The following is a 23,917-nucleotide window of genomic DNA, read 5'->3' on the forward strand; positions in this document are numbered from 1 at the left end:
GTTATGAACAAAACCAACGGTTCAAAAACAAAAATATAAAAGTGAGGAGAGCAACTTTATGCATTTTGCCGCCTTCTCCTGTGCCATCGTTACTAAGCAACGGAGTAAACAGTTGCTGGTTTGATGACGCAAACGAACCGCGGGTCGGACCCAAATAATATAATGTGAACACAGTCCAGTGGGCGCAGGGGGAGGGGGGAGCAATCGAACTCGGGTTCGGTCCAGGCAATCGAACCAAGTGTGAAAGCACCCTTAGACTTTTCATTCAGTATAAGTCAAGGATACTTAAGTGCAATTTTAAGTATATTTCTCAGAAGTACATAAAGTAGACTGAAAGTATACTTTATTTTTAGTTTAAAGGAAGTATACTAAAAAAAAAAAAAAAAGAAAAAAAAAAAAGAAGCATACTAATAGCTCACTTGAATAAACTTCTTTTTCGTAAGGGAAGTCATTATTTAGGGGAAGTCAAATCGTTTTGTTTTTGCGCACAAAAAGTATTCTTGTTGCTTCATAACATAAAGGTTGAACCACTGTAGTCACGTTGACTATTTCTCTGGACCTTGAATGTGGTAATTTCGTTGCTTTCTATGGGAGATAAAAAACCTCTTGGATTTAATCAAAAATATCTTAATTTGTGTTCCAAAGATGTGTGAAGATGGTTAGGAGTTGGGAACGATGCGAGGGTGACTAATTAATGACATAAATTTAATTTTGGGTGAACTAAAACTTTCCCTCTCGTCTTCTCAATGCCAGTTACCCATCTGGTCCAGTATCTGAAGTATGCAGTCTGAAATCTGACATTTCTGTTCATGGACTCACTTGGTCACGTGTTACTGTTATTTGTGTTCTGTGTTCCAGTGAGTGATTTGAGGATTGTTCTGCTGGGGAGGAATATAACAGAAAACAACAGAGTGGGAAACTTCATCTTAGGAAGAGCAGCGTTTGAGAGTGAAGCACCTGCTGATGTAGAGCTTCACTTTGAGAAACACAGAGGAAAACTGAAGGACAGAGACGTCACAGTCATCAACGCTCCTCACCTGCTGAGGCCAAATCTGTCAGTCACTCCGATCTCACAGGGAGTGAAAGAGTGTGTGAATCTGTCTGCTCCTGGACCTCATGTGATCATACTTGTACTGCAGCAGAAGGACTTCAGTGACAGTGACAGACATAGAGTGAAATATGTGCTGAATGAATTCAGTAAGGAGGCTCCTATACACACTATAGTGTTGACTGATGAGAGAGAGATACACAATAACCGTATTCATCAATTCATACAAGAGTGTGGAGGTGGACATCTACAGTTTGATGAAAGAAAATCAGGATTGGACTCTGAGATACTTGAAAGAGTGGAGAAGATACTCAAGGAAAACTTGAGTAAGTTTTGTTGGCAAGAAAGTTAGTTTAACCCACACATACACCACTCCTTTTAAGAGAAAGACTAATATAAGAAAATTATAAAAAAGTTTATAATTATAAAACAAAAACATTATCATTTTATAATGTCTACTGCAAACTCATAAAGTAAACTTACAGATACTTATATATATATATATATATATATATATATATATATATATATATATATATATATATATATTGGCATATCCATTTGGGGAGATTTGGAAAAAATAAATTGAAAAAACAAAAATAAATTTAATAAACATTATTACTGTAACAATGTTAAAGGTTCAGGGAAGAAGGAGGCAGGAACCAGCGAACGAGCAAAGTAAAGTTTAACCATAAAATAAACAACAAAACAAAAGTAAAGTGGCAGCCCCTCACAGAATGCATATAAACATAAAACAACAACATAAAATCCAGGCCTGCTCCTCTCTCCTCCTTCACTGTCGTCACTCCTCCTTTTATCCTTCCGGAGGTACTCCGTGAGAAACTCGAAACCGATGTGGCGTGCAGGTGACATTCGTTAACAATTGCGCCACCGGCCTCGCTCCGTTCTCGTGGCTCTTAGCTTGGCTCTGCTTGCCACAATTACATCACTGTAAATTGGATGGTTCATCATGATATGGTATGATATCTATTCTTATAGCCTGTGATACGATATTTGCAGATACTTTAAAAAATTCTGCAATACAATACAATTCGATTCAGGGATATATCGATATTATTATATTATGTGCCTATTTTACACAACCAGTTATATTTTTATTAACTCATAAATGCAACCAAAATACATAGCATAAACATTTATTTGAAAATCCTATATCCTTCACCCTGATTGGGACATCCATAAGTCACACAGGAGATCAGTATTCTGGTTACAGCTTATGACATGGCAACAGTCAAGAAAGAATTTAAAGGACACCTATTATGCCCCTTTTTACAAGATGTAATATTGGTCTTGGGTGTCCCCAGAATGTATTTGTGAAGTTTCAGCACAAAATACCCCACAGTTAATTTATTATAACCATTTGAAAATGTCATTTTTGGGGCCTGTTTTAAAAAGAGCTGTTTTGGTATGTACCACCTTAAATATAAATGAGCTGCATATCCCCGCCCTGCCTTTGGATGAGGGCGTAACTTGCATACCTATGGCAATAAACAGTAGAAGCAGAATGGCTGAGAGTGAGAGACCCGCTGTTTTGTATGGCATTCAGCCGTACATGTTTGAACCGGAATCAGACCCAGATGATGAAGAGACTCCGGCAGAAGAAACACAATTGAGAATGGAGCAGGACGTCTCTGAATGGTTATTTGATACATTTATGTACTTATAGAGTTTTAATCGCGTCCCCTTTGCAATTATGGATGTGCAACACACACACACACACACACACACACACTGTGATAACGTTCGCGCAATTTTTTGAAACTACAAACACAAATACTGTGATAACGTTTGCTAAGTACAAACGAAATATATTTATGCGAGGGAACGGTTGCGTCATGTTGACATTACTTGTCGTACAGGTGCTTATGTGGCAAATGTGAGAAGATGGCTACAGAACTATACAAACAAGGTTTAAATTATATACACAGACATTCTACGACGACGACAACAACTTTAGACGCATTTGTTATTGAATTGGCTGACATCGACTGAAATGACTATTTGCTCAAAAAACATTAAATACACTTACTTCTTGTGGAGGTGACGTTGGATCGCGAACAGTAGGCAACGATCCACACTTGAGGATTAACTTTGAAGCAAGACCTGCTTTGAATTGACCCTCGTTCTCAAAACAGTCAGTCAAAAAATGATTCGCGCAAACATAAACGTATTTTGGAATTTTGAGTGGCGCCTTTCCTTCGTAAATAAAATCCATCCACTGCGTTTTCAGTGGCTCTGATGTCGGAAGTAAGTGAAAACTACTATGTTCATTATTACATCCCACAACAGAACACTTATGTTTCTTAGGAGACATTACCGGCTGTCGTTGAAACAATGGAGGATGGTTGACAGATCACCGAGGGCGGGGTCTACCGTCTATGCCAAAACCAGATTGTCAATCAAACCACGTGGGTGGGGCTTAGCGCAATTCTACGTCACAGTGAGAGCAATCTTAGAACAGGGCGTTCTGAGACAGTGCTTATGAATTATTGAGATTGTAAAAAAACCACTGGGTAGATTTTTCTCATTCTAGGGTGGTTTTGCTCACACACTGCCAACACACATTTATGGTCAAACACCATGTAAAAGTGAATTTTGCATAATAGGTGCCCTTTAAGACTTCTGTGTTAAAAATGTGTAGTGTCAAAAATCTACTGAAAAACAAGTAAATATATTTATTCATAAATAGATACTATCAAATTAAAAGACATTACTTTTAAATGTATAGCGCAGCTTTTTAATGAGGCAACAACACATAATAAATAGGACAGAACAAGATAATAATATTAAAGGCTAATAATATTCTTTCATTGCACAAAAGTATTATAATAGGAAAGGTTCCAATACAGAGTGGCACAAAGCACTGACCCCTCGTTTACACTGCACGCGTGTGCGTTGCGTTACGGCTTCGGCATGGTTTTGTTCCGTCTTCTGAACGGTGTCAACTCACACCAGAAGCATTTCAGAAGCGAAGCGGCTGGATTCGCGAGACCACGAGATTTGCCTGTCTGACGTTGTTTTCGTTGATTTTTTCATGTTTTTAATGGCTAAATTGTTATATATTGTCCGGTTTAATTGTGTTTATTGCTATGCCATAATTTATTTTGCTGTAGCTATACAGATGAATTTAATAATAATTTTACACTTAATATTCCAGTTGTGGACAACAAAAACAAAGAAATTTCAAGTTTTTCATCTTCGAATCTCTTGTCGTCAGTTTCTGGCATCGTAGTGATGTGAAATATGAGCAGGAGTTTACTCAGGGTGATTATTTTGACTTTATTTTGTATTTGAGCTGCGCGTCTTGGACGTGGCGTCCGTCAAAAATAGGCGAGGTGCCTATCTTTAGCGAAGCGGCGCGGCGAGCCGCTTCTGGGACGCTTCTCAAACGCACTGCGCCACGGCTGGTGTAAACACGAGCATTGACTAGAGTGGCCGCGTATCAGCTCCGGTAGCCGCGTCGCAGTCGTAACGTGCCGCACACGCGTGCAGTGTAAACCCGGCCTTATGCACATCGCGTGATGCTCTTGAATCAACATGGAGTCACAGCATGCAGTGCTGTGCTTCTCGTTGGTTCATAACACAAAGGGAAAATAAATTGATGCGTAGTGTGTTAGTACTATGCAAAAGTTTATTGAGCGTTTTCTTTTAAGTTTAAATTTTTACTTACTGTGCGCGAAGAACAATTCAGTGCTCTCTACTCCAGTGCTGTGATCTAACAGACACCCGGTGGAAAGTAACATGATTTAGAAACAGCAATAAACTTTAGCAAGATGAAGTCCTTTTATGCAAAACCATAGACTTTTATCTATTGAAGCACAAAGCAAGTAAAAAGACTCTATTCACTGGTCTATTTGTGTGCTGTCTGCGCAGGGACATTCTGTGAGTCTGTGCGCGCAGCTCTTTTGTCTTCTTTCTGCAAGGCTTTAAACACGAGCAACTGATAAATTTTAGTAAAGATTCAGCACTGGTCCGATTGGGACAGTGACAGCTCCATAAACTGCCCGGATTTTACAAGCTCTGAAATGCAGAGGTGGAAAGTAAATAATTACAAATACTTTCATTACAGTACTTGAGTACATTTAATGAGCAGCAGGTTCAATGCATACAGTACTTATGTCTCCGTTCCCTCCTTCAGGGAATGAAGGTTACACACGTAACCGAGAAGTTCCCTTTCAGTTGGTCACTCTCGATGTCACGCCGGATGACCAACGAATTGGGGTCCCAACTAAATCGCCACAGGTGCTCTCACCTTCCAGTGCCCTGCATAAGCCTGCTGAACCCTCCGTACACTTAGTAGGTGGGACGAGGCTTACGCAGAGAGATGAACACTGCCTACTCAGTGAACTTGGATAACACTGGGAAAGTGCACCCTTTCCATAGGAAAAGGATCACTGCGGAACCCACATCCTCTAGGAAGGTCTGGTGGAGTATGCACATATGGACTAATCCTGTAGGGAGAAGGCAACAGAGCGGACTCTGCCAAGGGAAAGACACGGGCTTCCACTTAGGAGCTTTACCGTGGACATTACAAATATGGCATCCCCTTCAGGTTGCACATACGGGCATCCAGCCTACAACTGGTTCTCAAGGATACAACAAATGTAGGCCTGACACCAGACGCTCTGCCACATCCGGCTGCCGGGGTGATCGGAGGACTCAACAGGCTCATTAGGAAGACCCGTCTCTGAGAAAGCAGGTCCTTCCTCAGAGGAGCCGTCACATGAAGCATCATTTCTGGGAACCAGGTCCGTTTGGGTCAGTTGGGCGCAACTAGCAAGACAAGGCTCACTGGGGGAAATGCATATTTGCATAGGCCCCCGGGGCCAGCTGTGTGCCAGACCATCCATGCCAAGTGTTCCCTCTGTCAGTGAATAAAACAACTGACAGTGGGTGGTTTCCGGAGAGGCATACAGATCTACCTGTGCAGCTCCAAAACTACGCCAAATCAGCTGGACTGCCTGGGGATGGAGTGTCCTAGTAATGGGCGATATAAACGATATGCGATATAAACGATATGCGATAGAAACGATACAAAATTGGTCTACGATAGAGATTTTAATTCTATTGCACTATCGCGATAATGCATGTTGATGACGCAATCTACCCGTGAAATTTAGAGCCACAAGCTGCAGCCGGCTGCAACGCATCATCATATTCGTCATCTTGAATAAACATGGCTGAAAGTGTCAGCAAAACAGGGGATCTTGTGAAAAAGACCGGTGCAACATCTATTATTTGGACTTGGTTTGGATTTAAGCCCTCCGACGAGCAGCAGAAAAATATACTCTGTAGAGTGTGTGGGGCAAAAGTTCCAGCTAAGAGAGGTAACACAACTAATCTTTTCTACCACCTCAAGACTAAACATGTCGTTGAATACCAGCATTGCAGCTAACCGCAAGATCCAGTACGAAGAACGCAGGACAGAAAAAACAGGAACTGATCCAAACCTCAATCCAACAGTCATTTTCAAAAGGAACTCCTTATATTAGGAAGAGCCCGCGAAGGATTGAAATTACCAGGGCCATAACTGTAATTGTGTAAGGACATGGTCCCTTTTCAAACGGTAGAGAGACGCAACTTTTGCTTTTGCACAATAAATGTTCTCAAAACGACATACGTTTCTTTATTTCTTAAAAAAAATACATTTAGCAGTTTGGCTTTCCTAATGGTCTATGTAACCTGCTCTGAAATGGTTCTATTATAATTTATATATCGCGATATATATCGTTATCGCAAGAGGCTGCAGTGTATAACGCAATATGGATTTTAGGCCATATCGCCCATAGTGTCCATTCTCCCGGGAGCGCAGCTCATGATAGCTCAACAGCCACATGGTTGAGCGAGCTAGGAATGTGAATGGCACAAAGCAACCTCAGATGCTTCTGACTCCAGAGTAGGAGATGGTGGGGCTCTGTGAGGCATGCTGCCCGTTCAACCAAATCCAACTCCATACCAAGAAAAGATACCTTCTGCACTGGCAAGAATTTGCTCTTTTACCATTTGCCCCAAAGACCCAACTGGCTGAAGTGACTGAGCACCAAGTCCCCATGTTCACATAACTGATCTCCGGACTGTGCCAGTATGAGCCAGTTGTCGAGATAGTTGAGGATGCGCACGCCTGTTCTCTCATGGGAACAAGGGCCACCTCTGTGATAGACAGCCCGAAGGGCAGGACTTTGTACTGATATGCTCGACTCTCAAACGCAAAGCGCAGGAACAGTCTGTGTTGAGGGAGAATTGAGACATGAAAGTACGTGTCCTTCAGGTCAATTGCTGCAAACCAATCTCGGGGACAGATGCACTCGAAAATGCGTTTCTGCATCAACATTTTGAACGGTAGATTGTGTTAGGTTCAGAGCTGACTGTCGGAGCAGGATGTGTTTCATGGCCTCCGTCTGCTTCTGGGCAGCCAAGAACTGCTGGGCAAATCACTTGACTGCGAAGATGCCGGACTAGGAGACAGGGGAATTTAAAAAATGGATCTTGGCACTGCATGTCGGCCAGACACAGCCAGAGATAGCGTTCCTGGACCACAAGCGTGGACATTGCATGACCCAGACACCGCACCATGACCTTCATTGCTCAGAGTGGTCCATTGTGGTACAGAGTTCCTGGAGAACTTCCGGATCGTGACCATCTTTGTGCAGATCTTTTAGCACTTGCGCTTAGCACTTCACCAAGCTCAGGCTTGGTGAACCTGCAGTAACACCATAGTGTGCAGGGCAGAGGTGGCCTCTCCACAAGCCTGGTAAGTCTTGCCAGTTAGACCCAACGAGTGCTTTCTGGCCCGGGAGGAGAGACACGGTTCCCCCTGTGAGGTGGATTTAGGGCATAGTTGCATTGCAACTGCCCGTTTCACATGGTTTCACGTGTGAGAACCAGCACAGGCCACCCAGAGAAACCAATCATCGAGGGTTCGGGACATGGTGGAGGATTCCACACGAGCTCTGTGTGGCCCAGGAAAGCATAGCAGTCATCTCTGGGTCTGACTGGGACAATGCTACCACACCCGAAGGGAGCAGCACAGCCGAGTCATCATCCCCGGAGAGAGTGGGCTTACCTTCCAATGCAGCGATTGACATCAGGATCATCTGGCGGAACCCCAAAGGATACGACTGGTGCAGAACTTTGAGGTGGCCAGACCGTTCCTCAGGCAGCTTGACTGGCTGTGGAGCTGAGAAGTGAAGGGGCCTAGGGTATTAGTTGCCTGAAGGAGCAGCCCTCACTGTAACCCTCACGTCACACAAGCTACTGTCCGAAGTAGCACCTATTGGAGGGTTAGATCAAGGGAGAGGGGGCTCCAATACTTTTGAGGTAGACTGCAACTCCGAGATGGTCATCTTCCCGCAGGGGGTACATGACTCATCCACGAAAGCTGACATCACGTGCTTAGTGCCCGGGCTTGTGATACAGTGATCGTGACCATTACCTGATGCCAGGAAATGACCGCACTCAGAAACACACAGGCAGAACAACATCTTTATAAAGACGCAAACTCACACCCGTGTTGCTCTTTTAGAAAACTGCTCTTTTTCTTAGTGCTGAATGGAGATGGCCGCTTCCACTAACAGGGGAAAAGTGCAATCCTGTAGCATGCTCTCACTCAGGCACCCCTCTTACCAGCTGTGAGAACTGCTTTTTTAGTACTCTAATACAGCGTACCATTCACCAGCTGTAAGAACAGCCTTTGATGCCTTTGATCGCCAACACTAAACAAAAGAAAAAAGGTTCTTCTCTCAAGATCAACTCGAAAAAGAAACACTCTTTGTATATTTTGCTTGACGGACGAAACAAACACTCGGTTCTGAAGCGAAAAAGCTGAAGTATGCATTTCACCTGCTGCTCATTAATAGCTCACAGCTGATGCAATTATCGCATGCCATATTTAATCGATGCATCGATCTATATCGAAGTATTGTTACACCCCTAATCATTATATTGTTTAACAGATTACAGTGGAAGCTTAATTCCTATTTCGATGTACATTAGTTAATTGCTGCTGCATATTATATAATTGTCACTGTCACCGTCTGTCTCACTGTCCCCGGACTCCATTTCCCATAATCCCCTCTGACCCACACCTGCACACAGTCAGAGGAAGTGCAGGTGTCGGGAATCCATGATGACGAGGTCATCATGGATTCCCGACACCTGCACTTCCTCATCAGCACTTTCTTTAAAAACTCTCTCCTCCTGCACTCCTTTGTCTGTTCTTGACGTTGTTTCATTAGTTGTTCTGTTCCAGTGTTTAAGTATAGTTAATAAACCTTTGCTGCTATTATATGATCCTCTCCTTGATTGCAACTAACCCTGACAATAATGACTGTTGAAGATTTATTAATAGATATTGTAGAGGTGATCATTCAATTTTAATGAATACAAATTTTATAAATCACATGAAAATTTTTACGCAAATCCTGTAATTGACCCAATAAACTAATGTCATGTTTCTTTTTTATTGGCAGAGGGTGTCAACATTTTGCTGAATGTGGTTCTGTGTGGGAGTAACAGAACATTAAAATCCTCCATATCAAACCTCATCCTGAACCAGAGAGACAGAAGATCAGAGCTCAGCTCAGAGTGTGTGAAGCTGGAAGGAGAAGTTCATGGACGTCCGATCACTCTGGTGGAGCTTCCAGCTCTGACTCGACTCTCACAGAAGGAAGTGATGCGTCAGGCTCTCCGCTGTGTGTCTCTCTGTGATCCTGGAGTTCATGTTTTCCTCCTCATTATTCCTGACGGTCCACTTACTGATGAAGACAAAACAGAAACAGAGGAGATCCAGAAAATATTCAGCTCAAAGATCAACAACCACATCATGGTGCTCATCATCCAGAAGTCAGAGCATGAGACAGAAGAACTGAATGAAGCAATGAAGACTTTCATTGAGAGTTTTGGGGGAAGACATCATTTTCTTGAGCCAAAAACGCAAGCGTCCATGTTGGTGAATAAACTGGAGCAGATGATGAAAGAAAGTAGTGGAATTTGTTTGTCCACAGAAACATTTTTGGATGCACAAACAGAGAAATTTGAAGAAATGAGGAAGAAAATAATCTCATTAGACACACAGATTCAAGGTGATGATCAGAAAATCCCTATGCCATACTTTAAATGATAAAACATGTGGACTGGGGAGTAGTTATGGGAACATTCACTACTGGAAGGGGGAGAAAGTGCACATAATCTCAGTCAGACCATAACAGACAATCTACAGAAGACCAGGAGAGGCTGTGACTTTGACCTAAAGATAACCTGCTTTTGTTTTTATGTTTTCTTCATCTGACTTTATGCCTTATATGTTGAATCTTTGAGCAGAATTTGGTTACAGTCCACATAAGTTATGGTGCTCAATATAGATTTACAACCCTACACAGATACACAAATTTAGATGCATTGAGAATTATTTTGGAATCAACACTCACCAAACAGAGTTTAAAACCAGTTTCAGCAGGCCATAAAGATATACTAGTTTCGAGAAGTATTTTCAGGAAATTGTCAGGGATGTGTTAAATACATTTTCTTCATGTCACACAATTAAACAATCACATTATGTCAAATTCACAATTTATTTGATTTCAGGTTGTTCTTTTGTATTAATAATAATTCTGAAAGATTGCTTCTAAATGTTTGTGGGATCTGACTTTAAAAGACTAGCAGCATGACTCAAGCAGTTTTCTCTTTTTCAGATTCAAGAGAGGATTCAGATGATGTGAGGATTGTTCTGCTGGGAAAAACTGGAGTTGGGAAGAGTGCAACAGGAAACACCATCTTAGGGAGAGAAGCATTTGCAGAAGACATGTCTCAAGAAACAGTCACTAGAGAGTGTCAGAGAGACACGGCTGAGATCGATGGCAGACAGATTACTGTGATTGACACTCCTGGACTGTTTGATACTAAACTTAGTCAAGAAGAGATCCAGAGAGAAATCACCAACTGCATCTCCATGATTCTGCCAGGACCACATGTGTTTCTGTTAGTGATCCCAGTGGGACGTTCTATTGAGGAGGATGAAAACGCAGTGAAGATGATTCAGCAGACTTTTGGTGAAAACTCCCTAATGTACACCATGGTGCTCTTCACCAGAGGAGATGCTCTAAAGAAGAAAATTAATGAAGACTATCTTGGAAAACCAGGATCTGCTTTGATGAATGTTGTTGAACAGTGTGGAAACAGATACCATGTGTTCAATAATAAAGAGACTAGAGACCGTGAGCAGGTGTCTATATTACTACAGAAAATCAATGACATGGTGACAGCAAATGGAGGATTTTACTACACATGTAAGATGTTCAGACAGATGGAAAAAGAAAAACAAGAAGTACAGATGAAGATGTTAATTGATGAAGTGGAACAACTGAACAGAGAGAAAGAAAAACTCCTGGCCAAACATGAAGAAGAGAAAGAGAAAATGAAGATTAAATTGGAGGAAGAAAGAAAGAATCATGATGCAGAGAAGAAGAAAAGAGAAGAAGAATTTAGAAAGATTGAAGAACAATACAAAGAGAAACTGGAGGCAAATATACAAGAGGAAGAGCTGAGGAGGGTAGAAGAGGATGGGAAAAGGAGGGAGAAGGAACAAAACATGATGGATGAATGTGATGAGAAAATTAAAAGAGAAAGAGAGGAAATCAAGAGAGAAAAAGAGAGAATAGAAAGAGAAAAAGAAGATCTTCAGGCCAAACATAAAGTAGAAATAGAAAAGATGAAGAAGAGTGAGAAACATCTGAGAGAACAACAGTGTAAGAATTATGAAGACAAAATTAAGTTAATAGAACAACAGAAGCAAGATGAACTAATGAGACTAAAACCAGTGGACTATGAAGAAGACAGAAGAAAAGACATGGAGAACATGAAAATGTGCTGCTCCCAAACAGCCTCTTCTCTACAGGTAAGAGGTCAATGAAAATCAAGGGTCAGGAGCATTTAGTTCAAGTTCAAGTTCAATTTTATTTGTATAGCACATTTCCAACAGCCCCCAGGCTGACCAAAGTGCTTTACAGAAGAGCAAGAATATCACACATACATAAAATAAACCAGAAGAAAATATAAAACCACCTATTTAAAAGTTTAACATATCATGGTAATCAGTACACTAAGGAAAATAAAAAAGTTTTTAGCAAGGACTTAAAAATAGACAAGGAAGGGGCAAGCCTAATCTCTAAAGGCAGGGTATTCCAGAGTCGTGGCCCTGCCACCGCAAATGCACGCTCTCCTCTACGCTTTAGTCTAGCGCGTGGAACGACCAGCAAAGCCTGATCACAAGAACGGAGGCTTCTGAGTGGAGTATAGGAGTGAAGGAGTTCAGATAAATAAACAGGAGCTTTGTTATGTAGGGATTTGTAAACGAAGAGGAGAATTTTAAAATCTATTCTCTGACAAATCGGCAGCCAGTGAAGGGATCTAAGAATAGGAGTGATGTGTTCGTGTTTACGACACTTTAAAAGAAGTCTGGCGGCAGCATTTTGGACTAGCTGAAGTCGCGCAATTTGAGATTTAGATATACCACAATATAAGGAATTACAGTAATCTAGACGCGACGTAACAAATGCATGAACAGCCATTTCGAGAGTTTTTGGGGTGAGAAAGTTTTTAATTTTAGACAGTAAACGAAGCTGATAAAAACTGGATCCAATAACGGAGGGATATGTCTGTCAAATTTTAAATGCTGGTTAAAAATAATACCTAGGTTCTGCACCCGTGTCGATCTAAAAGCGGATAAACTTTCTAGCTCAGGGCTTAAACACTGAGAGTTCTCATTAGGACAGAACACAATTACCTCAGTCTTGTCCTCGTTTAAGAAGAGGAAGTTTTGGGCTAGCCATAATTTAACCTCCTCTAAACATTGGAGAAGAGAGGAGATTGCAGTGGAATTGTTTTTCTTGACTGGAAGATATATTTGAGTGTCATCCGCGTAAAAATGAAAAACTCCATGCTTTCGTAGGATAGAGCCCAGAGGGAGCATGTACAGAGAGAATAGAGAGGGAGCTAAGATAGAGCCTTGAGGAAGGCCACAGGTCAGAGGAGCAGGGGAAGAGGAAAAATTACCCAGTTTCACTAAAAATTTTCTGTCAGATAGGTATGAGTGAAACCATTTCAGAGCGTTTGCTTTTAGACCTACCCAAGACTCTAGTCTAGATAATAACAAGGAGTGGTCTATGGTATCAAAAGCAGCCGATAAATCTAAAAGAATAAGAACCACAGAGTCCCCAGTGTCAGTGGAGAGGTAGATGTCATTTAACACTCTCAGAAGAGCGGACTCAGTGCTGTGAGCAGACTTAAAACCAGACTGAAAAACCTCATAAATCGAATTGCTAGTCATAAAGTGTTGAAGTTGATTCAGCACAATTTTCTCTAAAACTTTTGAAATAAAAGGCAAAACAGAAATTGGACGAAATTTTTTTAGGACAGTGGGGTCCAGTGAAGGCTTCTTGAGCAGAGGAGTGACAGTAGCGACTTTAAGGTCAGCAGGAACAGAGCCAGTTTGGAGACACTTATTAACAAGAGATAACAGACCAGGCCCAATTGAATCAATAATTAAATTAAAGAATTAATTTTATAAAGTACATGGACAATACTATATATTTACAACCTACAAACATAATGTATACACTTGACTTGCAAATATAACATACCAGAGAGAATTATGTTTTCTTTCCTTTTAAAGGATAGGGCCCTAAATTAACTTTTGTCTGTTTTTACACCTGGTCACAGGCATTTCTCCGATCAGATAGCCATCTGATTCGTTAAAACGATTCCATTTACTCTTGGCTGCATAAATATGTCTAATCTAAATGGATATAAATCCGATCTTCAATTCCCCCCCAAAATGTAAATTCAGCAGAGTTCACGTCAATGAAAGCAACAGATATGAGCTGCATTTTATTCATCATCAGCTGATTTCAAGATCAAAGACTGCAATAGGAGAGATCGTTTAGTCTCACAACTCTTAATGTAGATGAATTTGTGTTGAGCCTCTGCGACTTTGTTTAATTTGCGGCAGTTTGAGCATTGGTTTGCTGAAAAGATACTCAGTTACTTGTATGCAGGGCTGGACTGGTAATCTGGCATACCGGGCATTTTCCCAGTGGGCCGACGCACTTTGGGGCCGATAAAAGGTTATTTTTTCATTTTATTTTATTTTTTTATTTATTTTTTTGCCAAGGACTGGCCCATCACGCAGGGACAGCGGCCCATTGGTTTGTCTTCTGAACTGACAGGCCAAAGTGAGAGAGACCTCCCCCTCCCGCGCTGTTTTTTGTTTTTAATTGGAGCATGAGAAACTGCAAAAGGCAAATATACCCGCTCACCACTGCCGCCCTATGAAGTAATAAACAGCGCAAGTCGCTTGATGCCTTGATCCTTTCAGAATTTAGTTTAAAACAGTCGTGTGATATCATGGGAACATTACAGGTTCGGTGGTGAATCTAGCTGAAAACAGCCGCGACCATGTAAAGACATGACGAGGTAAATTGGAAAACGCCAATACACACAACTACAAGCTTGTCAATCCAAAACCACCACCTTTATAGTAATTTACCTTGCAGCTACTAACAGTGAAGAAATATGGTGTTTTGGCAGAAATGTATTTATTAAAAATGCTGCTATTATTAGGCCTACTTATGTTTAATATTGAGGAATATAAATCACTTTCTTTCATAAAGACTGTTTTCGTATTTTCTGTGCTTACAATATTTTATTACACAATCTATAGTTTATTTATTTTAGAAACCATATACCCAAGGTAATAAGAAGCATGGTTTACCTGTGCTCTGTCTACCATGATCTTACAGTTAAACCATAGTAAATTTCATCAGGGCAATTAAAGGATAATTTAACAAAACAGCTCTAAAGCCTGTATCCCATGGGATAAGGGCAAAGCTTTAGTTTTTATTTCTTTAAATATGTTTTATGACATTTTTAATAGTTCTTATGAATTTTAATTGAAGTAAAATGTTATTTCAATGAGAGCATCATGAAAGATAGATATCAGTGTCTTACATAAATTAGGTGTTAACTCTTTAAAAATGTTATTGTTTTAAAGGTTCAGTTCAACCCAAAATGTCTTAATTTACTCAAACATGAATTACTTTCTTTCTGTATAACATAAAAAATAAAATAATTGGAGTCAAGGGTAGCTTAATCAAAATGGTTTGGTTGACAACATTCTTCAGAATATCTTCTTTTGTGTTTTACAGAAGAGAGAAAGTCATACAGGTTTGAACAACATGAGAGTGAGTAAATGATGACAGGATTTGATAGCATTAAATTTACTTAACGGCATGAAAATCAGTGCTTTACTGTGACAAAAGTGCAATATTAAAGTTGTTAACTGCATTTGTAGTAAATTCAATAATATCCATCATTATTTGTCACTGTCCTTGTTTTATTTATTCATTTATTTACTCCAATTTAAGGCCCTAACCCCAGCAAAAACATTCACAGGGGAACTCGTGGGCCGCATGGGCTGGGTTTGTCCAGGGCCGAATTTTAGCCTCAGTCCAGCCCTGCTTGTATGTGATGGGCACTGTAGCGTTGTCATATCTGGCTATTATAGCCTATAATTGTCATGATCACCGTCTGCTCCTGTCAGTTCCCAGACTTCATTTCCCACAATCCTCCCTGCCAGTCACATGTTCACACTAATCACTTATCACCACACCCAGCTGCAGCTCATTACCAGGACTATAAAGGACTTTCACACACACCACCTCACGGCGAAGTCTTGCTAACTCATGTTAGAATTCAGAGCGTTTATTCCCTGTCTGCCTGTCTGTTCTCGACCTTGTCTGTTTACCCATTTATGATTCTCTGCTGCATACCTCTGGACTGTGTATTGTTTCTTGTTCTCCGTTTGCAACGCACTCAAATTCTGATATATACCTGAGGGTGGGGATCCTGCCCGGCCACTGCCGTCATTGGCGTTTGAACCGTCACGGTCGCCCATGGACTGTAACCCACTTTGGACATTAATGGACTCTGACTCGCTGGGGTCATCTTCGGACTTTGTCCCGCCATGGTCGCCCACGGCACCTTACCTGCCGTGGATGCCCAAGCCATCTTACCTGCCATGGATGCCCAAGCCATCTTACCTGCCGTGGATGCCCAAGCCATCTTACCTGCCGTGGATGCCCAAGCCACCTGACCTGCTGTGGTTGCCCAAGCCACCTGACCTGCCATGGTTGCCCAAGCCACATGACCTGCTATGGTTGACCAAACCACCTGACCTGCCGTGGTTGCCCAAACCACCTGACCCGCCGTGGATGCCTGTGGCACCTGACCCGCCGTGGCTGCCCGAGTTCCTGGAACCTGCATTGGAGACTCCGTTCCTGTCTGCCGTTAGATCTCCAATGCACCCCCCCCCCCCCAGCTGTTTTTTTTTTTTGCCGCGAGGACGCGCCTTCCAGTGTATTGTTTCCTGGACTGTGAATGATATCCGCCTGCCTCGATCTACTGCCTGTACCTTGACCACGATTCTGTCTGTCCCCTGCTGTTCTGTTTGCTCCTGTTCTACCCTGCCTGTACGACCACTCTCACTTCTAATAAAAGCTTGCAAATGGATCTCTGCCTGAGTCCCCCTTCGTTACAATAATACACTCTCACACATTTATTTTTTAACATTTTGGGAGAAGTAAAATGAACCTTTGTGGTTTCAACAACCAGATGCATTTACACCTGTCCAGTTTCATCTGGAATGCGTCTCATTTCCTGAAGTGGTTTGATTGATTGGATTTATATCCGTCTTGAATGCGTTTCAGAGGGCATTTACACCTGGTCTTACTCTTTTCACAATCGGATAGCTATCCAATCAGAGAAAATGCATTAACCAAGTAACCAGGTCTAAACAGAGTCTATAATCTTGAAATGTTTCTTATTTAAATTTCCATTACTGTAGTTCTTCATTTTAATATTTCTTTTTTTCTTACCTAATCTAACCTAATCTCTGCTGTCACACAATAACAAAATAGTTTTTTTATATATTAATGTGTTCATGTATTTACAGAAAGATGAAACTGGTCAAAACCCGAAGGTTGGAGCACAAACCAATCAACAGCTTGAAGAACTCTATGACAGACTAGATCTGACAAAAAGACGTCAAGATAAAATGAAAACAGCAGACATTCTTCAAATCACCAAGTCATCATTTCAGTCTCAAGAACCACAGGAAGAGAATGAACTGGTGAACTCATTCCTACAAAAGCTGATTAACATGAACTACAGAGCAAGATACACAGCCATAAAACATAGAAAGAAAGAAGGTAACAAAGACAGAGCAAACCCTGATATTCACCCAATGGATGTTCAGATAGCCGTGTTTCATTGTGCTGATGGTTTCCTGAAGCAGCTGATGGTGACTAAACTCTCACAGTGTCAGTATTCACTGCCTCTGCTTGTTCTTGATCCTTTCACACAACAGATTGAGTTTCCTCTCTGGACATTTGGACAAATCAACAAGAGTTGGAAGAAGAAAGACTCCAACAATGAGTTCATCAGTCAAACTCAACCGGTCTACAAGGCTGAGACTCCAATGGTGGCTTTCTTCAGGTTTGGCTCAGTGTCTTCATCTAAGTCTCAGTTGATAAATGGCCTCATCAGTGAGAAACACCAGACGTTCTTCCACAGGAACTGCTCAGGCAGCAGCAGAACCAGATTACTGATGTATGGAGTGGTGGAGATCGCCTGGTACTGCCCTTCTGGGGAAAAGACGGATTCATTTGATGACTGTGTTGCTTTCTGTAATCTTCATGGTGATGCAGCAGCCAATGAGAAACAATATGAGATTTTGACCAGTATGGCTTCAGTAAACGTCCTCTTCTTACCTGACTTTGGACAGAAGAACCAGTTCAAGGGTTTGGTGAGATCACTCTTCAGATCTCCTCAGTCTCTCATTTGTCTGCTCACTGACAGTGACTGTGATGAAACTGAACTGGGGGATGGAAAATTCATTGTTGGTCTTTTGGACAAAAACCAATCTGATGTTTCTAATCAGATAAGGGAGATGATCAGGGAGAGTTTGACTGAGCAGAAAATGACCTTCAAACTTGAAGATGTGGCCAAACACACAGGAATCAGAGTAGATGAGGAGGATCCAGAGTGTCGGAGAGGGAAAAAAACAGCGGTTCAGATCATGGGATTACTGAAAGGAAAAGATCCATCAACAGTGAAGGAAACAAACCTGCCCTGTCAGGGGAAACTGTGGCATGACTGGTGTAAAATCAACAAAGAGCTGTATCATCTAGAAGGAGAAAATCTAGAGGAAGATAAAAGTACCAAACTGAAGAACATGAGAGAAATAAGAGAAAATCAGATGGAACAAGGATTAAGTGAGTTTATGAGGACATTTATTGAAGCAATGAAATCACAGACAGACAATGAAAAAAACTTTTTCCTCAGATGGATGATGAACCTTTTAGATGACTTCACTTCTGAGAAGCTCTGTGGACTTCATAAGGAGTATGATGTAAAATGGCATGAAGTTTTATCACTGAAAAAGATGCCTGATAGTGTTGATCAACTACAGACTGAACAGACAAACCTGGAAAACATATCAAAGCAAATCAATAGGACAACCTTTGGCTTGGAGCACATCCTGAGAGAGTTTGGTCAGATCTATGAATCATGGTCATCAGTGAAGAAGAACAAGAAAGGACTGAAGTTCAACTTCTGTTCTCTCCCGAGTCTTGCAGCAGACATGATGATCTCTGGATTTCCCATGGAGCTGATGGATGGAGATGCTGCTCATGTTCCTCTCACCTGGGTCACTGCTGTACTAGATGAACTTGTTAAGAAACTGGGAGACCAGAAATTCTTTGTGTTGTCAATTTTAGGGATTCAGAGCTCTGGGAAATCCACCATGTTGAATGCCATGTTTGGACTGCAGTTTGCCGTCAGCGCTGGCAGATGCACCAGAGGAGCTTTCATGCAGCTGGTCAAAGTGTCAGAAGAGATGAAAACAGAGCTGAAGTTTGACTACATTCTGGTTGTTGATACTGAAGGTCTTCGAGCACCAGAACTGGCTGGAAGGTCAACAACACATCGTGACAACGAAATGGCCACATTTGTTGTTGGTCTTGGAAATATGACCCTGATCAACATCTTTGGAGAAAACCCATCTGAGATGCAGGACATTCTTCAGATTGTTGTTCAGGCCTTCATGAGGATGAAGAAGGTCAAACTAACTCCCAGCTGCATGTTTGTGCATCAGAATGTCTCAGATATCACAGCTGGAGAGAAAAACATGGAGGGAAGGAGACAACTGCTGGAGAAACTGGATGAAATGACAAAGATTGCTGCTAAAGAGGAAGTCTGTGATGCAGAAGGTTTCAGTGATGTGATTGAGTTTGATGTACAGAATGATGTGAAGTATTTTGCTCAGCTCTGGGAGGGCAGCCCACCCATGGCACCACCAAACCCAAACTACTGCGAGAACATTCAAGAACTGAAAAAAACTATCCGAACACATGCTTCAAATTCAGATGGCATAATGCTGACACACCTTAGAGACCGTATTCAAGATCTCTGGGAGGCTTTGCTTAATGAACAATTTGTGTTCAGCTTCAAAAATTCCCTGGAAATCGCAACATACAAGAAACTAGAGACTGAATACAGCAAGTGGACCTGGAGCCTTCGGAGTGCCATGCTGGTCATTGAAAATAGACAACACAATAAAATAGAAAATGAAGCAATTCATGACATTGAAGAGTTTTATCTTGAAAGAGAACTGAATGCAAAAAGTGAAGAAGTGAAAAAGACAATGTCTGATTTCTTTAAGAAAGAGAGTGACGCAGCAGTACTGAATCAGTGGAAAGGTTTCTTTGAGATTAAGATCCAACAGCTTCAAGAAAACATTGTGAGAGAAACTAAGAGGAAATTAAATGGTGTTCTTCAGCAGCGTCACCTGAAGAAAGAGATGGATGATCAGAGGACACATCATGAAAACACTCTCTTTGAAAAGAGCAAAGAACTAGCCTTAAAATTCAAAGAACAAGCAAATGATAAAAAGTTCTTGAAATCACAGTTTGAATCCTTTTGGAAAAAACAGACAGCTGAGATCATCAGAGACGCTCCTTTAGTCAAAGATATCGACATATTAAGAGATGTGAAAAACATCCTCATTCAGACTTATGCGAGTCTCCCTTTAGACCGTATAAAAGAGAGCAGTGAGCACAAAGATATGATCTGTTTGCCAAGCTATTCAGAATATGTGCTGTTAAAGAAATCCAGTGGAATTACAGGAGCTCTGAAAAATATGTACAAAGGAGCTAAAGAGATGTTTGGTTTTGTTTTATCTAAAGAGGATGAAGACCAGATAAAATCCTTAATCACAGACATCTCTGAACACACAGATGAAATGTTTCAGAAATATAACATTGCAAAGATGGGCTACAACAACAGCTGCATTCAACAACTCATAGATGACATAAAGACAAGATTAATGCAGCATCAGGAAGAGCCAAAAGTGAAATATGTGTTCAAGCAAGAATTCTTCATGGATCTGGTACTTTTCATATGTCATAGAGCAAACAAGACATTCAGTGATCAACACACAATGTTCAGGGAAGCCAATGATCCTGTTGTTTATTTGGGGAGGAAGAAGCAAGAGTACTACAGGATTTTCCAGAAATACTGTCAAGGAGCAACATCAACTGCTGTTTTTGGTGAATTTGTTTGTAATAAACTTAAAAAAACCATTCAGCAGAATATCTACAAAAAAACTGCCAGAGATTTAGCAGATGAAATGAGAACAAACTGTGAATCACTAAATGGGAACCGATCAAAATTGGAAAAACACATCCTGAGGAGACTGGCAGAACAAAAGGATTTCAAAGCATGTGTGACCTACATTCACAATCCCAGAGAACACTTCAAGAATTTCATCAGAGATGAAGTCAATCAGTACATCACTGAAAGATTCAAAGATAGTGTTCAACCCAAAATGGAAAACAGCATTAAACTGCTAGAGCAGAAGATAACAAACGCAGCACATGAATCCACCAAACATGTTAAAGAGATCAATGGAGATGCTGATTCATGGTTGCTTCATTTCACACAACAGCTCTCTGATGTGCTGGTATTGTCTCTAAATGACCTGACTGGAGTGAATCATGAAGATGTTGAAGTCAGATTTCTAGAAGATGTGATAATGAAAGAACTTCCTACTATAATATCTGACATACGCAGTGAATTCAGTACAGAATCTTTTCCAGTAAAGATGGAACCCACAGACAGACCAGATGAGCTTCTGATCAATCACCTCTGTCAGTGCTGTTGGGTTCAGTGTCTTTTCTGTAAAGCCATCTGCACAAACACAATAGAAGGCCATACTGGAGATCACAGTGTTCCTTTCCATCGTGTTACTGGAGTAAAAGGGTTTAGTTACAGAGAAACAACAAACCTATGTACCAGCATCTGTACATCAGCAGTAGCCAGTGATCGATCTTTCTATCCAAATAGCTCAGATAATAAAGTCCTCTTTAAGGAATACAGAAAAGGAGGTCCTGAATTTGCTTCATGGAGTATCACCCCGGATCTCTCTGAGCTGCCGTACTGGAAGTGGTTTGTGTGCAGATTCCAGGAAGATCTGGAAAAGCACTATAAAAAAACCTTTCAGGGGAGTGGAGAGATTCCAGATGACTGGAGAAATTACTCTCAAGAGGACGCTATTGAGAGTCTGAATAAATACATTTAATGAGGCAATTAACAAGGACTGATACACAATAGACATCTGAAATGAGATTATGTCCATACTTCAGAAAATGCAGCATTCTGAACTAAATATTGTATACTAAAATGGCTCAAAGGAGTTCACAGAATAGATTTAACATTTTTAAGGAAAGATATAATCAATTTGTTCTGTTTTACACAGCCAATGAAGCACATGACTAATCAATGCTTAAAGACAGAAGATGTTTGAAGAATATACCAAGCATTTTATATACTTACTTTCACACTAGTTTGTCTCCTGTCGATGTATTGCAAGATGTATTGTACTGCTCTACAAATGTCATTTATTCAACATGCAGTTATGAGAAAATGCGTTTCACTATATTAACATGATCAAAAGCATGCAAAGTTGAAAATTTTAAATCATTGTGAGAATAAAAATTGCTTTCTGTTCTCAGTTAAGCAGAAAAATGCTGGCTGTTTGTATTTCACTTACATACTGTATCATTTCTCCTCCCTGCTTCTTATCTATAGAAACATCCTTGCCTGGTGTTCCTTAAACATGTTTTACCTGCTATCTCATGACATTCTTTAATGTATCCTTGGCATTGACTATGATGTACCCTATCTGAACAATAAAGCTCTGAAGAAGCTTGAACGTGAACACTGTCTTCTGTGTCTGTTTCTTCCTGCACTTGTGTATTCCTGATTGATGTGGCTAAGAATAACCCAACAATCATCAAGTGAGTTCAATTCTGTGGTTCATGTCAGATTACATTCAAACCAAGACTGAACATGAACTGATCCTCCGCCTTTTTCAAGCAGACTTGTTAGTGAGCACTGGGTTTGGAAGAATTCATTCACACCAAATAAACTAAAACAGACTCGTATATACACCAAATGCTCTAGTGTAAGAAATGCTACTGCATTTGTTTAAACTATGTATACAAGTATTGATTTTTGCCTAGATTTAAGAAGGACAAAATATTGCTATGTTTGATGTAAGAAAATGCCATTTAAACAAATGCTTGAATGCAGTTTGCTTGGTTTGGAAAGTACCTGCAAGACTTATAAGTTTATAATGCAGAATATAAATAAATAGTTAAAAATATATGTATGATATAGAATATAAACAAATGAGTACAAATGTATTCATTTAGCTTTATGCTTCATTGATCTAGTTGTATTTTTAATTAACATGAACTGCTTATTTAGTATTTAGTTATTCAGGTACACCAAAAGCCAAGTGCCGGAAATGTGATGTTCACCTCTGTTTTACATCCACCAGCAACTGCTTTCTGAGGTTTCACACAGAATAGGAAATCAGAGTATGCTTTGTCAAAAAGAGAAGCTCTGATTCAAACAATATCCAAAAAACCACACAAACACACAAACACACATTCACACACACATACACATATAGTCATTCGGATGTTGGTTAATATATAAGTGTTACAATATGTTTATATGAAATGTCAGAAACATTTGGTGTTGTAATTAGTAGTAGTTTGTTTATTTGATTGTTCATTGTTTTTTTTTATTGGTTGGAACCATTTGTTATTGATGTTTGTCAAAATAAAACATGTTCTAATGAATATATTACATGTTTTCCTTATTCCACTTATATAGAAAACCTTGCTGTTTTAGTATCCTCGTAGCACATTGTTGCCCTGAGGCAACGAACCAATATTTTGTTCAGGGGTGGGGGGGGGGGGGACACATTTTATGATGGATATATTATCAGGGACCCCCAAGCTCCCAAAAAATGGGGTAACATATTTTTTCCCCCCCAAAATAAAAAGTCATGCCATAGAGGGTTAAAGTGATTGACTGTAATTGCCTCCTGTGAGATGCTCCTGAAGAACTTTATCCTGTAGATCTGACTGTCCTTACTCTGCCTAAATAATAATATGGTAAGAGGTATAAAATAAAGGGACACACTGCAAAACAATTCACATTCACATTTGCTTGTATAGCACTTTCCATTTCAAGCAAAAGATTTCATATGTATTTAATCTGATAAAACTGGACTACAACATTTTATCTCGACTTTTTTTCTGGAAATTTAACGATTTTTTTTCTCGTAATTTAATGAGTTTATTCTCAACATTTTATTTCGAATTTTTTCCTCGAAATTTAACGAGTTTTTGTCTCGAAATTTAACAACTTTAATCTTGAGAAGGT

The 23,917-nt window shown here is 40.5% G+C and overlaps 1 protein-coding gene across 2 annotated transcripts in view; it reads left to right on the top strand.

Moving 5' to 3' along the window:
- LOC125261659 (interferon-induced very large GTPase 1-like) overlaps positions 1-22,397 on the top strand; it is a 30,236-nt gene extending 7,839 nt beyond the window's left edge. For both annotated transcript variants that reach the window (XM_048180215.1, XM_048180216.1), the window contains 4 exons: positions 859-1,374; positions 9,538-10,149; positions 10,759-11,960; positions 17,073-22,397. In XM_048180215.1, coding sequence (XP_048036172.1) covers positions 859-1,374; positions 9,538-10,149; positions 10,759-11,960; positions 17,073-21,758 — 7,016 coding nt within the window. In that variant the 3' untranslated portion in view covers positions 21,759-22,397. The remainder of the gene's footprint in view (positions 1-858; positions 1,375-9,537; positions 10,150-10,758; positions 11,961-17,072) is intronic.
- Positions 22,398-23,917: the final 1,520 nt, after the last annotated feature.

Source organism: Megalobrama amblycephala, unplaced genomic scaffold (genome assembly GCF_018812025.1).
Source record: "Megalobrama amblycephala isolate DHTTF-2021 unplaced genomic scaffold, ASM1881202v1 scaffold455, whole genome shotgun sequence".
NCBI lineage: Eukaryota > Metazoa > Chordata > Actinopteri > Cypriniformes > Xenocyprididae > Megalobrama > Megalobrama amblycephala.